This window comes from Salmo salar, chromosome 05 (genome assembly GCF_965601325.2).
Source record: "Salmo salar chromosome 05, fSalSal1, whole genome shotgun sequence".
Lineage (NCBI taxonomy): Eukaryota > Metazoa > Chordata > Actinopteri > Salmoniformes > Salmonidae > Salmo > Salmo salar.
The window spans coordinates 57,891,208-57,909,314 of NC_138295.1; the positions used below are offsets into that span (position 1 = coordinate 57,891,208).

Below are 18,107 nucleotides of genomic sequence, written 5' to 3' on the forward strand. Positions count from 1 at the left end.
GGCACTTTGGAATCCACTGAATGTCCATCTTATGTTCGCTAACGTTAGCTTGAAACAATTAGTGTTCACCTTTCCACAACACACGGAGTCGAAAAGGGATTTGTCTATGTGTTTACGTACAGTTGGCAGTCGGCAAACTCAGCATCACAACAAACAGGAGGGGGCAGACACGGGGTAGCTACGTCGAATAATGATGTATTAATCAGGCCCTATTCATTTCTGCTCGGATCTCGTAACTGCGTACATGGACAGAGAATTGCGTAGTTGCTACGCAAAATGGGTGCATGTTGGCAGGTCTGTAAAACAAATTGTAACGTCTGCTTCCAACTCACACTCTCAAACATATAGATCCCCTGAAGGCAGCTCACTCTCCAGATCCCAATCCCCTGAATTCTGATTACATGTTCACACACCTGTATGTCATTTACACACACTATTTAGTTCAGTTCTATGCACCCCATCATTGTGAGGTATTGTTTGTGTTGATACACAGTTCTATTTGGAGCGCTGTTTTTTCAAGTATGAGTCCTCCCGTGTATCGTTGTTTTTGACCATCCTCACGTAGTCCGGGGGTTGATCCCCCGGACTACGTTACTAGCCTTTTCCCTGCCTGTACTGTTGCCTTTTTGGAGCCCCTGTGTATGACCTTCTGCATGCCCCTGGAGCCAACTACCTGCCTCCTCCAGTGGTCCTTTACAATAAACACCTGCTGCGCCCTGCGCTTGAAACCAGCTCTCTGTCTCCCATGGTATTCATTACACAAATGAGAACAGGATCATATTAAAAGTATTGTGAGCATTGCATTGTGAAAGGCAATTACTTTATATGAAAGGTATTTCTAAATGAAACACTGATTAGGTTTGGTGAAAAAGTTACTGTAAGGATTGTTTTGCTTAGTCAATTGACAATGTGCTTAAAGTATTGAGGGGAAAAAACGGCCTTTTTGATGATCTGTTTTGTGTTATGTAGTGAGAGTTGTGAAATTTCATCACATACTTGTGAAAATAGTACTAAAGCGATTAAAAAAAACTATTTGACATGATCAACCTATAGGAATGTAATGACTGTTGATTTGCAGGTGGAAGTGTTGAGTGTGATCGTTTAGACCTGCCACTGTATATTTCTTCAGAGTGTTTTGTAGGCAGAATTTGAACAGGCATATATGGAGCAAGGCAAAATCAAATCAAATGTGCTCACAAACTCAGGACTTTTCCTTTTGTGTTTGAAGGATGTATCTGTCTTGAATGGAACATTTGCAACAGAGCCAGCGGTCCTGTCACAAACGAATCCAAAATGACCAGCAGGTGGCAAACTCTGCTAACGGATAAGAATTCAGACCACACAACCTTGATATTCATCACAGTCAGCAATAGTAAGATATGATCAATAATGATAAGTTACACAATTATTCCAGAGGTCGCAGAAAAAGATACAATAGGATTATAGGATATTATTTTTGTATAGGCTTACACCAAACATCTAAAGGCATAGTCAAACAATATTTGATCTGCAAATTATGAGATTGTCCCAAGGACTCCTTAGGTGCAGAATGCCTGGGGTATAGTCACTGGGATATGTTTATCATGCAGAATGGACTATTGACACAATTATATGTTGTTCATTCTGTCTGCAATGCTGAATGTTCGCTGGTCTGCTTAGGCCCCTGAAGGTGAGTCTCTAGGTAACACACGCATGCACGCACACACACGCACACACACGCACACACGGAAAGAGCAGTGGGATAGCTAGGACGTTTGGAGGTGATTTGTGATTTGCTCCTGTTGTAACTTAATCTCGTCACTCTCCCTCCAGTCTGAATGCTGCTTTGTTCTACAGCCTAGCTCCATCACAACCACACATGAACATAAGACTGACCATACATAGAGATATGACAATCCAGAAGAGAAGTGACCACAAACTGACCATACGCCTTACAACACCGAAGCATGTTGACCAGGTGATCATAGCTATGGAGACAACTATAACAGAGTTATTACCACACAGGTTTAACTGTACTGAAGTGTCCGTAACTGAACCACAGTGTCCTGCGGTCATAAGAGTAAATCACACGGCACCACTACCATACCATGCGGAGGTTCTGACCTTGACCTCTGACATGACATGTATGTCTCATTAAACGTGTTGACGTGGTTAAGCTCTTTGTGTCTGTCAGTGTGTGTATGTGTGTGTGTGAGGGAGAGAGAGACAGAGCGAGAGAGAGAGAGAGAGAGCGAGAGAAAGAGAAGTCTTGGAGTGGAAGTGTAGGTGGAACCAGATTGCCTTACAGTTTATACCCTTATGGGATCGGGAGACCTCGAAATCAACGGAGTACTCTAATTAAAAAGGTCGCCATCTTCTACTAGCACCTTTGTGAGCAACAATACCTTGAGCTTCCAAAAGGTATTTGCACTCTTAATTTTACATATTTCTTCTGTGATTGCTAATTTGTTCTACACTTGTGTCTTAGATGTGTAATGCCAAGTTTTCTCAGGCAGGTCAACAGAAACTGAGGCAGAAGCCATCGGAGCAACTAGAGATCAAATATTTTTATCCACAGCAAGAGAACAGAGAAGTGAGTTCCGCAGCATTCGTGTGTGTGTGTGTGTGTGTCAAATTGGCTGTGCTGTGTCTGAGATAAGACTTTCTGCAATGTGTGTTTTTGTTTGCGTCTTATTGTGCGAGTGTACTGACCAAGGCTCTCCTCCCTCATCAGTTGACAGAGCAGCAGTTCCCTTCCACAACCAGCAGAGATCAGCAATGCTGCACTTAAACGGTACAGAGCTGCAGACTCTCCTGCTATCCTTCCTACAGCAATGTCTGAACGGCACAGGTTCACTGGTCCCAGTACTCTCTCAGAACTACACTACCCAGCAGGCCGTTCTCCCAGTGGGCGGAGCTCTACCTAAGGCTCAAGCTCAGGGATTTGTGTACGTTCTACTGATGGTAGGTATGTTTAGTTTCTTCACGTTTGGTATCATGCTGAGCTACATCCGCTCCAAGAAGCTAGAGAGCTCCCACGATCCGTATCACCAGTACATTGCCCACGACTGGACCAAAGGACTCACCTTCCCACGGGCCGTCACACAGGCACTGCACGGGGCAGACACGCGTATTGGAGACAACGGGAAGAACCCCATGGTCATCTGCAACCCTGCTGCATTGGAGCAGCTCCCAGGATAGGTTGGGATGGATAGTGAGGCGATAATAGTGTTGATGTTCTCAAGCCTAATATAACGTATTATAGTCACGATGACAAGTGAGAGAGAGATTGAGTTACAGTGCCTCTTTTATTGTAATGCAATCATAGGCAGAATCTACCGCACACCCATAATCGATTAGTGAAGTTGCGGGAGGCAAAATGCAAAACTGGAAAAAGTCACCGCACACTTCCACTCATAGTAGTTTAGCAAGCTTACTTCCTATTTAAAGAGATTTTCATCTGACTGGAATTGTGCGAAAAAATCTTCAGAGGTTTCTGTTTGCCCGTATTTGAGTTCAGAGCAGTTTCAGTCAAGTGCTCATTCATGACGAACATTGAGTATTCTATGCTTTCATTCCTTCATTCAGCAAAGAAACAAATCAATGTAATTAGAATCGCTTAGCTTATAAATGTAGATAAAAACTATTTCATTAGATGGATTATTGTAGTCCGATACCATTACCACTGTGCCTTCCCTGTGGTTCAGTTGGTAGAGCATGGTGTTTGCAACGCCAGCATGGTGTGTGCAACGCCAGGGTTGTGGGTTCGATTCCCACGGGGGGCCAGTACAAAAAAAAAATGCATGAAATGAAGTGTATGCATTCACTACTGTAAGTCGCTCTGGATAAGAGCATCTGCTAAATGACTAAAATGTAAATGTGTCCTGAGGTCCTGACACTGTGTAGCATTATTGTAAAGCACAGTTGAGTTACAGTAAGGTCAAGTAACCCTGTTGTAGTAGTGGCTTGTTCTATTATTCTGTGTGTTATAACATGCTACTGTAATCAACCCTTTCGTATAAAAGACAAATGATTCAACACCTCTGTCTTATCCTCTCGAAGTGTGTTGACACCTGTGTAAATGGATTATAAATAAAAGTTTGATTTGAAATATCCTTTTTTTAAATCTCATTTTGCCTTCAAGGTCCATTGCTCATTTTAGTAAATTCTGCATCCATGCCAGCAGGCCGCCTTGCCAGGAGTGTTGTGTTTTAATCGTATCTCTCTTCTCCCGCTCCCTTTCTCTTTCTCTTCTCTGCTCCTCCCACTCCCTCACTCTTTCCCTCTTCCTCTCCTGTCTGCCTTGAATGGCTGCTTTCTCTGCGCGGTCGATCTCACGCTCCAAACTGAAGTGGACCATTTGCATGCTAAGCATGGGCGCAATCAGGTTGAAGTTATCCACCGTTTTATTGAGCTTCATAAGGTCATCCGCCACCACCCCACACAGCTGCTGCCACTGAGCATGCTCCCTGGGGTTCATGGGGTCGGCGAGCCGCGCCCGGCCCTGTAGCAGTCGCTCTCGGATCTGCGTGATGTCCTCTCTGATGTCGCGTTGCGTGACGATCCAGGGTGGCTGGTAGCCGTTGTCGATGAGGATGCGGTTGAGGTTGTGGGTCATGGGGTCGGCATACGGGTTGTGCTCAAACTTGTTGATGGGCTTCCCGGCGCCACTCAGGTTGCAGAAGTCTCCCCGGGACATGGATTCCTGAATGAGATCTTCCACCAGCCTCTCCACTGCCTGCGTGACCTTGATCTGCCGGCTGCGCTGGCGGACGTCCCTCTCCACCAGCGCCCCTTCGGCTGCAGCCGCCGTCTCATGCTCCTTCTGGCGGTAGTCGAGGACCTGCTCCACCGCCCGATCCACTCGGAATTGCCGGTATTGGCGCTCGCGTTGGCTAGGCGTCCCAGAGCCCACGCCCTCGTAGCTCAGGTAGTGGCGGTGCTGAGGAGCCACGCCTTTCACCTTCTCCTCCTCCTCTTCCATCGAACCCCCACAGCTCTGAAGCCGGGACTGGTGCGCCAGCACGGCGCGGTATGCCTCCTCTATCCGCGCAAACAGCGCCTCGTCTACCGTAGCAGCGCCCGAGTCTGGATGGTACAGCTTGGCCATGCGTAGGTAGGCTTCTTTCACCTGTGCAGGGCTACTCTCGCCTTCATCCGGAAGCTCAAGCTGTAGCAGCTGGTAGCTCTCCCGAAGGCTGCGGCTCACACGGGGACCAGAACTCAGCGTGCGGAGAAGGGACCGGAGGGCCTGGGGGAGCAGCCTGCGGCCATGACAGAAATCCCCACGGTGAATCAACAGCTGCATGGCGTAACTCATCTCTGCTGGTGGCACGCAGAAGCACACACCTGCCCAACAGTGACAAGAAACATGATGTTGCTTGTTGTATTTGTTCCCACACTTAATTGTTAGCATAGGGAAGCATTTGAATCATGCATTTGAAAAGGTCATGGGATGCCTTTGAACCATTTTGTTGGTAGTGGTCTAGTCTGAAATACAGAACCACTTTTGCTAACATGCCCCTCCTTGCACTCCATGTCATTGCCAGGGACTGGTAAGGAGTGGAATGATATTAGAAACAGATTGGTGGTACCCACGCAGGTAGTAGTCCAATATTTGATGGAATTATGCACTTCTTAATTTGACACCTACTGCCACATGTATTAACGCTACAGCATGTAACCTCACAGACATGTAATCGGTGACTACAGTAACTATTCCCGTGTTATGAAAGAACACCAGTAGCTAGCTGTCATCTTTATTACTCGGATAGCTAGAATCTAAATCATGCTAGCTGAGCTCCATGGCTAACTGCATCGTTCTTTGCGCGTTTTAGGTAAACAAAGCATCTAGCTAACAAGATACTAATTGCACTAACCTTATTAAAATACAGTCGTCCTTCTCATTAGTTTCAGATAGTGTTATTTCCCACTAGGTTCAGCGCCAGACAACAATCAGGTCGGATCACTTTGGTATAATTAGAACGGGTCTGACATGCTTGTTTGGTGCTGTTAGCTAACTCTCCCAATGAATGCAGGGAGTTGCAGTCTTTGCCTAATCCTGTGTTTTCTTGAACTACAGATTCACTGAAGACAAAAACTTAACGTGAACAACTGTGGCTTTTGAATATCCTAGCAGCATAGTGTATGAATTTTGTTTTATAATTTCTTCTTACGTTTTATTTCAAATACATTGAGTTGACTGTTCAATATTACATTTGTTTTGTTCAAACAAAGCATTGTCACACAAGCCTACTAAGATAACATTTTGTGCAAGTAGCCTGCATTTTTTAACAGATGATGTGTCCTCCCCAAAGATAAAAAAAAATACACTGTGAATGTGTTGAACATGCAACTAAAGGCAGAATTCCTTGGAACGTGTAAAAACAGGCTAATGCGCGTTCATGTGTTGGTCGGAACTAGGAGAATGCATTTCCGACTTGCTAACTGACTGAACGCTGCGCCTGTATAACTACAACCAGTTAGGAAGTCGGAAATGTCAGTTTCCTAGTTCAGTCTAGTCAACCAGTTAGTAAATCGGAAATGCAGTTTCCTAGTTCCGACTACCACACGAACTGCCATTATCACATCTACAGACAGCCAAATATGGACGGTAGCCTGTATTCACTAGCTACAGCAACAAAAAGAAACCAAACAGAAAAGACTGATGCAAACAAAGCAGAAAGAACGAAACGGAGGGACCTACCTGAATGTGTCCAATAGAAACTCTAATGCGACTCAAAGATACACTCCTGGATTACCAGTCTGTTTGTGCCATCATCATGCCAGTCCTTGCCGCTCCATGTCATGCAAACAATGACAACTAATTGACAAGACAGATCAAACAGATCTAGGACCAGGCTATCAATGGCTCTCTTATGATAAGCAGACGTTTACGTTCAAATGGCCGTATGCTTGTTTATGTTTAAGAAACGACATAGCCTAAGCACAGATGTATTGTAAACTCATTTGTATAGGCTACATAACACCATGTTACTACATGTATTTAATGGCGCAGTAGAAGAAGGCTGACGTTTTACGTATCCCCAACCGATTGTGCTTTTTTGGTCGTTTCTTTGCGTTGTTTGTAACTTTTTTTGAAACTTTATTTTTGTACTTATTTTGTACATAATGTCTTCAGAGAATTTGTAAGTGGTCAAATAAACTCCCACTTCCTTCCATTCTGCTAGCAGACGTGCAATCTTTGGAGAATAAAATCGATGACCTACCAACGGGACATTCAAAACCGTAATATCTTATTCTTCACAGAGTCGTGTCAGAACGACAACACTATCAACATACGCTGTACCGGCAGGATAGAACAGCAGCGTCTGGTAAGACGAGGGGCGGCGGACTATGTATTTTTGTAAATAACTGCTGTTGCACTATATCTAAGGAAGTCTCGAGCTATTGCTCGCCTGAGATAGTGTGGTCTACAGCTTATCATGAGATACTCTATCTACCTCGAAAGTTTTCATCTGTATTTTTCGTAGCTGTTTACATACCACCCCAGACTGAGGCTGGCACTAAGACAGCATTGAATGAGCTGTATTCTGCCATAAGCAAACAAGAAAATGCTCACCCAGAGTTGGCACTCCTAGTAGCCGGGGACTTTAATGCAGGGAACCTTAAATCCGTTTTACCAAATTTCTATCAGCATGTTAGATCTGCAACCAGAGGGAAAAAACTCTGGACCACCTTTACTTCACACACAGACGCATACAAAGCTCTCTCTCTCCCTCCATTTGGCAAATCTGACCATAATTCTATCCTCCTGATTCCTGCTTACAAGCAAAAATTAAAGCAGGAAGCACCAGTGACTATAAAAATTTAAAAAAGTGGTCAGATGAAGCAGATGCTAAGCTACAGGACTGTTTTGCTAGCACAGAGTGGAATATGTTCCGGAATTCCTCCGATGGCATTGAGGAGTACACCACAACAGTAATTGGCTTCATCAATAAGTGCATCGATGACGTCATCCACACAGTGACCGTACGTACATACCCCAACCAGAAGCCATGGATTACAGGCAACATCCGCACTGAGCTAAAGGCTAGAGCTGCCGCTTTCAAGGAGCGGGACTCTAACCCGGAAGCTTATAAGAACTCCCGCTATGCCCTCCGACGAATCATCAAACAGGCAAAGCGGCAATGCAGGACTAAGATGGAATCGTACTACATCGGCTCTGACGCTCGTCGGATGTGGCAGGGCTTGCAAACCATTACAGACTACAAAGGGAAGCACAGCCGAGACTGCCCAGTGACACGAGCCTACCAGACGAGTTAAACAACTTCTATACTCGCTTCGAGGCAAATTACACTGAAACATGCATAAGAGCACCAGCTGTTCCGGAAGACTGTGTGATCATGCTCTCTCCGCAGCTGATGTGAGTAAGACCTTTAAACAGGTCACCATTCACAAGGCCAGATGGATTACCATGACGTGTACTGCGAGCATCCGCTGACCAACTAGCAAGTGTCTTCACTGATATTTTCAACTTCTCCCTGTCCGAGTCTTTAATACCAACATGTTTTAAGCAGACCACCATAGTGCCTGTGCCCAAGAACATTAAGGTAACCTGCCTAAATGACTACCGACCCGTAGCACTCACGTCTCTAGCCATGAAGTGCTTTGAAAGGCTGGTCATGGTTCACATCAACACCATTTTTCCGGAAACCCTAGACCCACTCCAATTTGCATACCGCCCCAACAGATCCACAGATGATGCAATCTCTATTGCACTCCACACTGCCCTTTCCCACCTGGACAAAAGCATCACCTACAGTGGGGGGAAAAAGTATTTGATCCCCTGCTGATTTTGTATGTTTGCCCACTTACAAAGAAATTATCAGTCTATAATTTTAATAGTAGGTTTATTTGAACAGTGAGAGACAGAATAACAACAAAAAAATCCAGAAAAACGCATGTCAAAAATGTTATAAAATGATTTGCATTTTAATGAGGGAAATAAGTATTTGACCCCTCTGCAAAACATGACTTAGTACTTGGTGGCAAAACCCTTGTTGGCAATCACAGAGGTTAGACGTTTCTTGTAGTTGGCCACCAGGTTTGCACACATCTCAGGAGGGATTTTGTCCCACTCCTCTTTGCAGATCTTCTCTAAGTCATTAAGGTTTCGAGGCTGACGTTTGGCAACTCGAACCTTAAGCTCCCTCCACAGATTTTCTATGAGATTAAGGTCTGGAGACTGGCTAGGCCACTCCAGGACCTTAATGTGCTTCTTCTTGAGCCACTCCTTTGTTGCCTTGGCCGTGTGTTTTGGGTCATTGTCATGCTGGAATACCCATCCACAACCCATTTTCAATGCCCTGGCTGAGGGAAGGAGGTTCTCACCCAAGATTTGACGGTACATGGCCCCGTCCATCGTCCCTTTGATGCGGTGAAGTTGTCCTGTCCCCTTAGCGGAAAAACACCCCCAAAGCATAATGTTTCCACCTCCATGTTTGACGGTGGAGATTGTGTTCTTGGGGTCATAGGCAGCATTCCTCCTCCTCCAAACACGGCGAGTTGAGTTGATGTCAAAGAGCTCCATTTTGGTCTCATCTGACCACAACACTTTCACCAGTTGTCCTCTGAGTCATTCAGATGTTCATTGGCAAACTTCAGACGGGCATGTATATGTATTCTTGAGCAGGGGGACCATGCGGGCGCTGCGGGATTTCAGTCCTTCACGGCGTAGTGTGTTACCAATTGTTTTCTTGGTGACTATGGTCCCAGCTGCCTTGAGATCATTGACAAGATCCTCCCGTGTAATTCTGGGCTGATTCCTCACCGTTCTCATGATCATTGCAACTCCACGAGGTGAGATCTTGCATGGAGCCACAGGCCGAGGGATATTGACAGTTCTTTTGTGTTTCTTCCATTTGCGAATAATCACACCAAATGTTGTCACCTTCTCACCAAGCTGCTTGGCGATGGTCTTGTAGCCCATTCCAGCCTTGTGTAGGTCTACAATCTTGTCCCTGACATCCTTGGAGAGCTCTTTGGTTGTGGCCATGGTGGAGAGTTTGTAATCTGATTGATTGATTGCTTCTGTGGACAGGTGTCTTTTTTACAGGTAGCAAGCTGCGGTTAGGAGCACTCCCTTTAAGAGTGTGCTCCTAATCTCAGCTCGTTACCTGTATAAAAGACACCTGGCTGCCAGAAATCTTTCTGATTGAGAGGGGATCAAATACTTTTTTCCCCCACTGTATGTGAGAATGCTATTCATTGACTACAGATCAGCGTTTGAAACCATAGTGTCCTTTAAGTTCATCACTAAGCTAAGGACTCTGGGACTAAACACCTCCCTCTGCATCTGGATCCTGGACTTCCTTATGGGCCGCCCCCCCCAGGTGGTAAGGGTAGGTAACAACACATCCGCCACGCTGATCCTCAACACAGGGGCCCCTCAGGGGTGCGTGCTCAGCCCCCTCCTGTACTCCCTGTTCACCCACGACTCCAACACCATCATTAAGTTTGCCAATGACACAACAGTGGTAGGCCTGATCACCGACAACGACGACACAGCCTATAGGGAGGAGGTCAGAGACCTGGCCGAGTGGTGCCAGGACAAAAACCTCTCCCTCAACATGATCAAGACAAAGGAGATGATTGTGGACTACAGGAAAAAGAGGACCGAGCACTCCCCCATTCTCATCGGCGGGGCTGCAGTGGAGCAGGTTGAGAGCTTCAAGTTCCTTGGTGTCCACATCACCAACAAACTAACATGGTCCAAGCACACCAAGACAGTCGTGAAGAGGGCACGACAAAGCCTATTCCCCCTCAGGACACGGAAAAGTTTCAACATTGGTCCCTAGATCCTCAAAAGGTTCTACAGCTGCACCATCAGAGCATCCTGACTGGTTGCATCACTGCCTGGTATGGCAACTGCTTGGCCTCCGACCGCAAGGCACTACAGAGGGTAGTGCGAACGGCACAGTACATCACTGGGGCTAAGCTTCCTGCCATCCAGGACCTCTATACCAGGCGGTGTCAGAGGAAGGCCCTAAAAATTGTCAGACTCCAGCCACCCTAGTCATAGATTGTTCTCTCTGCTACCGCAGGACAAGCGGTACCGGAGCACCAAGTCTAGGTCCAAGAGGCTTCTAAACAGCTTCTACCCCCAAGAAGACTCCTGAACATCTAATAAAGACTCCTGAACATCTAATAAAATGGCTACCCAGACTATTTGCATTGCTTCCCTCTCCCCCTCTTTTACACCGTGTGACTAATAACATTTGATCATTTGTTTTGATTTGATTAGTTCGTCTGTTTTCTGTTGTTGAGTTTAAAAAAAAGCTAGATGAGAATTCACCACACAGTATTTGCTAATGAAAAGAAAAAAACAGCGGTCAATATAAAATGTTTCATTTATTGCAAACTTTGGAGACAATTCATTTTTCCAATTTAAGAATATACTGTCAAACAGAGTGCATTATTATCATCATAGGTTGCTTGCCTTCGCCCCCCCCCCCTTCAGGTCAATGATCAGGAATGGCTCCAAATCCATCAGGATATCTAAGAATATATCTTTGCCTTTGGGCCCACATGCTTTCAGAGGGCCATCGAAAAGCTCCCTCATTTTTTTCTGGTTGGTTCTGTTAGCCCTCACTTCACTGTAGGCGTTTTGGGTGATGATTCCCCTGTCCAGGAGTCTATCCAATAGGGGTTCCACCTGGCTCACTCTGTCGATCAGGGCCGTCCGGTGATGGTCCACAAAGTGTTTGTCTGAGGTAGATAGAGAAAGGACATGATTTGGGACTTTTGGCAGTGATGGAATGCAAAGCATACATAATATATTTGATAGGGGCCTATATCTCTACATGCCTCCTTTAATGTTGCGTGTGTGTGTGTGCGTGTGTAGGGTGTGCAAATTGGAGGATAGGCGTGATGCACTTTTTCTAATTCAGACAGGATTAAATAGGCTATGGGGAGTGAAACATTCTGTTGATTCTAGAGGAGGGCAGCAGTTGCAACTACAGTATGTTGAAGAAGAAATTAAAAGGAAGGACTTTTGTGATTGTTCATCGAGGTAGAACACTTTAGGTATTGCATGTTTCCCCATTAACCATCACTAATTACAGTAAAACATACATTTTAATAATGTCGGCATATTTGAGACAGGCTATATAACACCTGGTTTAGTGTTTACCTTTCATCATGTTCTTTGGTCCAGGTGTACCGGACATTGCAGCACCCGATGATACGCAAGATCTGTGAGCTGTAAAATAGGCTTCATGAGACAGAAATATCGAATAGAAATATGAATAGTAGGCCTAAAGATAAATCAAAATCAGCAAGCAATCGAAATGTGTGTTTATGGTATAATGTATTAGGCCTATTTTGAGTTGCAAATGGAATATATGCTACTGTATGATGTCATTCTGCCCAGAAGAGCAAAATTGAATGCTCGCATAAGTGAAAGTAAAAATGTCAACTTCCTTATAGTTTTCCTTCAATACGTTATGGACATTTCAATGCAATTTATTTAGGGCCTAGGTCTAATAAAGGTTTGTTCTAGCCGACTTTTGTATTAACTGAAGTGGTTTCTAAACATTTCAAAGATATTAAATTAAATATATATTTTTTAAATGTCCGATGGACGTGCCTCCTACTTTATTCGACTTACATTTCTTGAATTCCGTCAGTTCCCTGCTGCACACTGGCAGTTTAATTGCACCCAAGAACTCTATAGCCACATTCACAGCCCCGTCTTCAGTGAAAGTACGGGTCCGAGGCTCTACCAAGTCCACTGGGTCCGCTTTCTCGACAATGCTCTTGTGAACTTTTGGCTCCTGCTTGCGGTCACAGAGTTCACGTCTGAACTTCTTCAATTCAGCCTCTCCCAAGTCTTCAAGGACACCGATTAATATATCGCCAACGGTTTTTGGCCTATTTTATGCCAACCTGTAATTTAAACCAGGTTTTGTGAGATTAGGCTACGTGTCTTCTATTCCATGTTGTCTAATAGTCTACTGACTGTCTTCTCTTCAAGATACTGTACATCTTCGCACCGTCTGACGTCATAGGAAAAAGGGGAGGTCCATCAACACACTCCAGAAGAAAAAAAATAGCCTAATCCATTATTATTAATTTAGCAATTATCTAACGAATGTATTATTTATTAAATTATTTGTATATATTTTTGCCTGCTCATTTTATTTTTTTAAATATAGGCCGTTTTACCTTTCGAAATAATACAGAAAATTTAAGATAGTATTTTCAAGTTATGTACAGTTTATTTACAATCATTTTACAAACAACATTGTTCCCTAAATCATGTAAATCACACACATTATATTCAACAGAACAAGCATTGTCCCTCTTAGCTCTATTTTGTCAGCAATAAAAGAGGTAGATATGTTAGGGTATAAAAATAGACAGATCCTCACAGTCAAAGTTAATGTCGAAATATTGTTCAACAGCATGGGTGGTAAGCAGTGGTGTCATGCACCCATTATTTTAGAGGGGGCAAGAAGTACTTGAGGATGGAGGGGGGTTGTTAATCACTAACCATGTAATTAACATAAAGAGCATCAGTATTGGAGACAACTAGGCTTACAGTTTCATTGAGCTCTTATTCTACTGATGTTAATAGGAGGTAAGTCATACACTAAAATGAAATCAAATTGAAGGCTACTACAGATTTTTTTAATTCTGATTTTCAGGGGGTGCTGCACCCCTACTTTAGCACCCCTACTTCCCACAGCTATGGCTACTACTGTATCACTTGGTAATAAAAGTGTTACACCAAACATTGTCTAATGTAGCAGATAGAAATGCCATAAATAGAGCCAATGTGATTCCTTTTCTACATGTCTAAGAGGCATGTTTGTTCTACATAGCATATTTCTAGTGATGTAGCCATAATAATGTCAAGAGCCAATAGCACCAATGAGAACCAGTGCTGCTGGTACACTCCCCCTACTGCGATGCCCATGCTTCGCTGGACTCTGGCGATAATACTGGTTCCCCCTGGCCTTGCCAGGATGATTCTGTACCCGTGGGTAAAATGTTCAGGCTGGCCAGGACCTCCTGTGCCGTCTTTCCCAGCATCCCCTGCACGTCGCAGACGAAGCGGTAGACGTAACGCTTGCCCGTCGTTTTGTGGATGATGTTCTTGTGATAGTAGTAGCGCAGGCCACGGCTCAGCTTCTCATAGTTCATCTTGGGCTTGTTCTTACACTGGCCCCAGCGCTTGGCCACCTGGATGAAACACAAAAGGGGTGGTTGTTAAAAAATAACCACAAACGCCTGATAGCATATTCCCACTGCTCAATCCTGTGCTGGTTTCCAACTCCTACTACGAGTGGTTAAAATCTCTCACAATCAGTAGAGAAACTCACCTCTGCTGGGTCAGACATCTTGAACTCCCAACCGTCTCCTGTCCAGCAGATGAAGGTACAGCAGGCCGAGTCTAGAAGCAGCTCCAGTAAGAACTGCCACAATTGGATGGGCCCCGATCCTGAATAGAGAGAAAATACACATTAACAAATTCTGAATTGTATTATCTTTAGCCCTAGACTGGATACAAAAGTTGTTTATTTGCCTGCTACTCTTAAGATATACTATGATTTTTTTCTATTTAAAAGAAGACAGTAATGACAAAAGCACATTCTAGAGCAAACACACAATCAGGCTCCAATATACACATACTACCCATGCTCACACACGTGTATAACAGCAATAATGAGAAGTCATGATAAGAGACTAGTCTTACCTGGATAAACTGACATTCCCATCACTTGTCCTCCTTCCCTCTCGGGTCTTTGGGAGTGTGCACTTTTGCGTTTGGCCACACGGGAGCAGTACTGCTCTGAGGGCTGCTGTGGTCCAGGGATTGAGGAACAAGATGGAGGGTGGCGAGGGGGCGGCAGGGATGAGCCATAGCTGGGAGAGGGGTAGTCCGGCCAGAAGGAGGTCGTCTGTGCTTCTGAGTCATACAGTTTTTCACCAGAGTGAAGGGTGTAGCTTTGCTCAGATTCATCTATGAAAGAGGAGGAGAAGGAGTTAGACATTGCATATATTATCCAAGTAATCATAGCCTATGGATTTCTCTGTGGGGTTATTTTTATAATTTAAATAAACAAAGAAGAGCTGGTTATAACAAACAGCTTAAAAAATGATATGAATTAGATATTACACAGCTTACAAACAAAAACAGGCAATATATTTTTAAACACAAATAGGCCTAATGGTCATGCATTGGTTAATTCAATTTTTGTTGCGTTATGTCTCAAAATGTGTGGTCTTCTCACTGAGGTGGTCCAGGCTGACAGTGCTGGGGGTCCCTCTGTGACTCGTTCCTTTTCCAGGGAGGAAAGAGTTGCTGGTGCTGGCATCCTCCATGCTCGGGCTGAACTGTCCACTCTGGGCTGGGGAACACAGGGGCACAAGGCTGTGGTACGTCTGGGTGGAATCCTGGAACCCCGCTTGAGACTGTCCCAAAGTCAGCCCATCTAATAATGAATAGAGAGAAAAAAGGAAGGAACAATCATGATCAATAATCATTCATTTCTAATACTACAACAGGTGTTGATAATAGAATCATTCTCAAAATGATAGAAACATATGGATTGGATTGGAGAATAGGGGACTGACACTCACCACTTGGGTATGACGCCCAACAGTTAAACTCTGGGTATGAATCCAGGTTGAACAGGACAGAGTCACTTGAGGTTACTGAAAAAAAGAATGAAAGATGTCAAAAATAAAAACACGTGAGCAACACTGGAAGTTAGTCAATGGTCATTGACAGACCTATCTAGTGATTTTTTTCACAGAATGCTTATCAGAGTGGTCTAATAAAGGGGTTGTTAAAGAGTCTCTGTAAGAGTCTTTATAGGTGTACCTTTGTTATCGTACGGACGTGGATTCTTCTGCGGCTCTCCATAACTCTCTGGATACTGTTGCTGCTGCCCTGGTCCTTTACTGTCTAATAGAAAAGACAGGTCTTCATCACTGTAGTCTGGAGGTCACGGAGATAGAAGAGAAGGATGGGGATGAGTCAAAGGGCATGAAGATCTGAACAGAACTCAAAATGGAATAGAAATAGAATTGGTTTAGAATGTAATAGGTTATAATGCTATGAAGGGGTTACAAGCGTATCTCTAAAGACTGTCCAACTGCTATTCTACAAGCAATAATATGTTATGGTCTACTACTATTACTCATCATTCTTATTTACGTTTAATTATAGTAATAATAATACTTTAATATATCTATTCAACAACTATTCTGCAGCACCCAGAACAAAATCTCAACCATATCCATTTGAGTTGAATGGCAGGAGAAGGGGAAACAGAGGGAAAGAGGAGGAAGCGCCAGCGGAGGGAGTGTGACAGAGTAGTGATGAAGGGGGAGGAGAGGGGCTCTAAATCTGTTGGAGAAGGAAGTCTGGAGGAAAGGATTAGGGAAAGAGAGAGGGAGGGTCTTTAACCCGACCACCCGGCCTCGCTCTACCTCCCTCAGTCAGACTGACATTCCTACAAACAGTGCATGGACAAACACCCCAGCAACCCTTTTCCTGACGCAGCCCTCAGTTGGGTAGAAGAAGCAGATGTCAAGGTCTCATTTTGAGTTTCTGACAGGGCTGATGAGATACCAACTCTGCAAAAAAAAACATTTCCTTTGTCCTTCAACTACTACACAGAGCTACAGGAAACATAGCTCAAAATCTTATCATAGAAAAATGTGGATCCTCCGAAAGCTAGTTTCAGAGTGTAAAATGATAACTATTAAAGTTGATGATTAATCATAATTCTAGTGGCGTTGGTGGCAGTTATTTGGTTTGGGGTGTAGTTCAATCTGAACTGATACATTGATCAGTGTTTATCAATAAGTTATCCAATGAGAACATGACTTACCATATGATGCAAAGTCCAAACCAGCAGGGACTTCCTGTGTTCGGAAGTCTTCCATATAATATCCAGCTTGGTACATCTCCATCTGTGTGGAAAAAAGTGGAATACATATGCCATGCCCATTTTATTGTGGAACATCTTTTTCATACAATTTTACAGCTTTGGTTGATATGTATAATCGAATGGTCTCTGAAAATGTAAATATATATTGCATTCTTAAGCATTTTAAGTGTTCGTACAGGCTGCATACATGAACAAACTTAAAATCGCAGGAGGCAAAATCCTACCTTTATTTTAGAGTCTCTGGTGTCTATGTTTCTCTCGTTGGATTTCAGGATGGTATCCCAGTACATCTTTGACGGGAACAGTTGCTTCCACTTGGAGTTCAGAGTTACAATTGTGTTATCTCCCTCTGCCCGGCCCAGTCCCGTTATAAAGCAGCGGAGCTTGGAGGGGCGTGCCTGCTCCCCGGCGCAAAGGAATGTGTCATCTTGCTTCGTGACTCCCCGTTCTCCCTGTCCCAAAAAACTGCGGTTTAACTGGCCGTGACGTCAGCCACGACTCACGAACACAGATTTGGCAGCCACACACACACACACACCCATTCACAAAAATGTATCATAAAATGGTCAATTGAGCGCCCAAAATTGAATTAACATTGCATGCCCTTTTGGCTATCTTACTCCCATGATATATTCACAACCCATTCATGATCAGATAATGAATGGAGAGTTTATTAGTGTAATCCTAGATATATTATTTTAAAGGAATACAACTTGATCTACAAATTATTTTATTTAAATTAGGCCAATTTAAAAAATAGCCTATGTATTTAGAAAATGTTTTCCCCAATTAGGTCAATAGCGAACACCCAATAGGCTACACCAAAACGCCTGTATGCCTATCAATCTAATTAACATTGCATGCCCATTTGGCTATCTTACTCCCATGATAAATTGGCAACCCATTCATGATCAGATAATGAATGGAGAGTTTATTAGTGTAATCCTAGATATATTCTTTTAAAGGAATACAACTTGATCTACAAATGATTTTATTTAAATTAGGCCAATTTAAAAATAGCCTATGTATTTAGGAAATGTTTTCCCCAATTAGGTCAATAGCGAACACCCAATAGGCTACACCAAAACGCCTGTATGCCTATCAATAGGCTATTGACTTAGTCATTAAAAAATCTATGGAAATCATGACCTTTTTCTATGCTTGGCAACGTCGACTAAGCACAAACCCATGCGAGACAGG

General features: G+C 43.9%; 3 protein-coding genes across 4 annotated transcripts; all 3 read right to left on the reverse strand.

The window, feature by feature from the left end:
* Nucleotides 1-3,268: 3,268 nt before the first annotated feature.
* Nucleotides 3,269-6,006, reverse strand: dnajc28 (DnaJ (Hsp40) homolog, subfamily C, member 28). Its single transcript, XM_014200645.3, has 2 exons — nt 5,859-6,006; nt 3,269-5,328 (listed from the first exon to the last, which is right to left on the reverse strand). The coding sequence occupies exon 2, from the start codon at nt 5,297-5,299 to the stop codon at nt 4,133-4,135; it is 1,167 nt and encodes a 388-aa protein (XP_014056120.3). The 5' UTR covers nt 5,300-5,328; nt 5,859-6,006; the 3' UTR covers nt 3,269-4,132.
* A 5,327-nt stretch (nt 6,007-11,333) lies between these two features.
* Nucleotides 11,334-12,878, reverse strand: LOC106605228 (apoptosis-associated speck-like protein containing a CARD; the record flags this gene model as incomplete). The annotated part of the gene is made up of 3 exons (XM_014200643.3): nt 11,334-11,709; nt 12,134-12,202; nt 12,611-12,878. Coding segments are annotated over 3 exons (621 nt in total), but the record flags the coding sequence as incomplete, so codon positions are not given.
* A 320-nt stretch (nt 12,879-13,198) lies between these two features.
* On the reverse strand, nt 13,199-17,281 carry LOC106605227 (uncharacterized). 2 transcript variants are annotated; one of them, XM_014200642.3, is made up of 8 exons: nt 17,132-17,281; nt 16,848-16,929; nt 15,833-15,916; nt 15,589-15,663; nt 15,240-15,440; nt 14,702-14,968; nt 14,328-14,446; nt 13,199-14,187 (listed from the first exon to the last, which is right to left on the reverse strand). In XM_014200642.3, exons 1-8 carry the CDS (start codon nt 17,195-17,197, stop codon nt 13,906-13,908), a joined length of 1,176 nt encoding a protein of 391 aa, XP_014056117.1. In that variant the 5' UTR covers nt 17,198-17,281; the 3' UTR covers nt 13,199-13,905. The 2 variants fall into 2 exon arrangements, with proteins under 2 accessions (XP_014056117.1, XP_014056116.1); XM_014200641.3 differs by having other exon boundaries at nt 15,833-15,949; nt 17,132-17,280.
* Between the last annotated feature and the right edge of the window lie 826 nt (nt 17,282-18,107).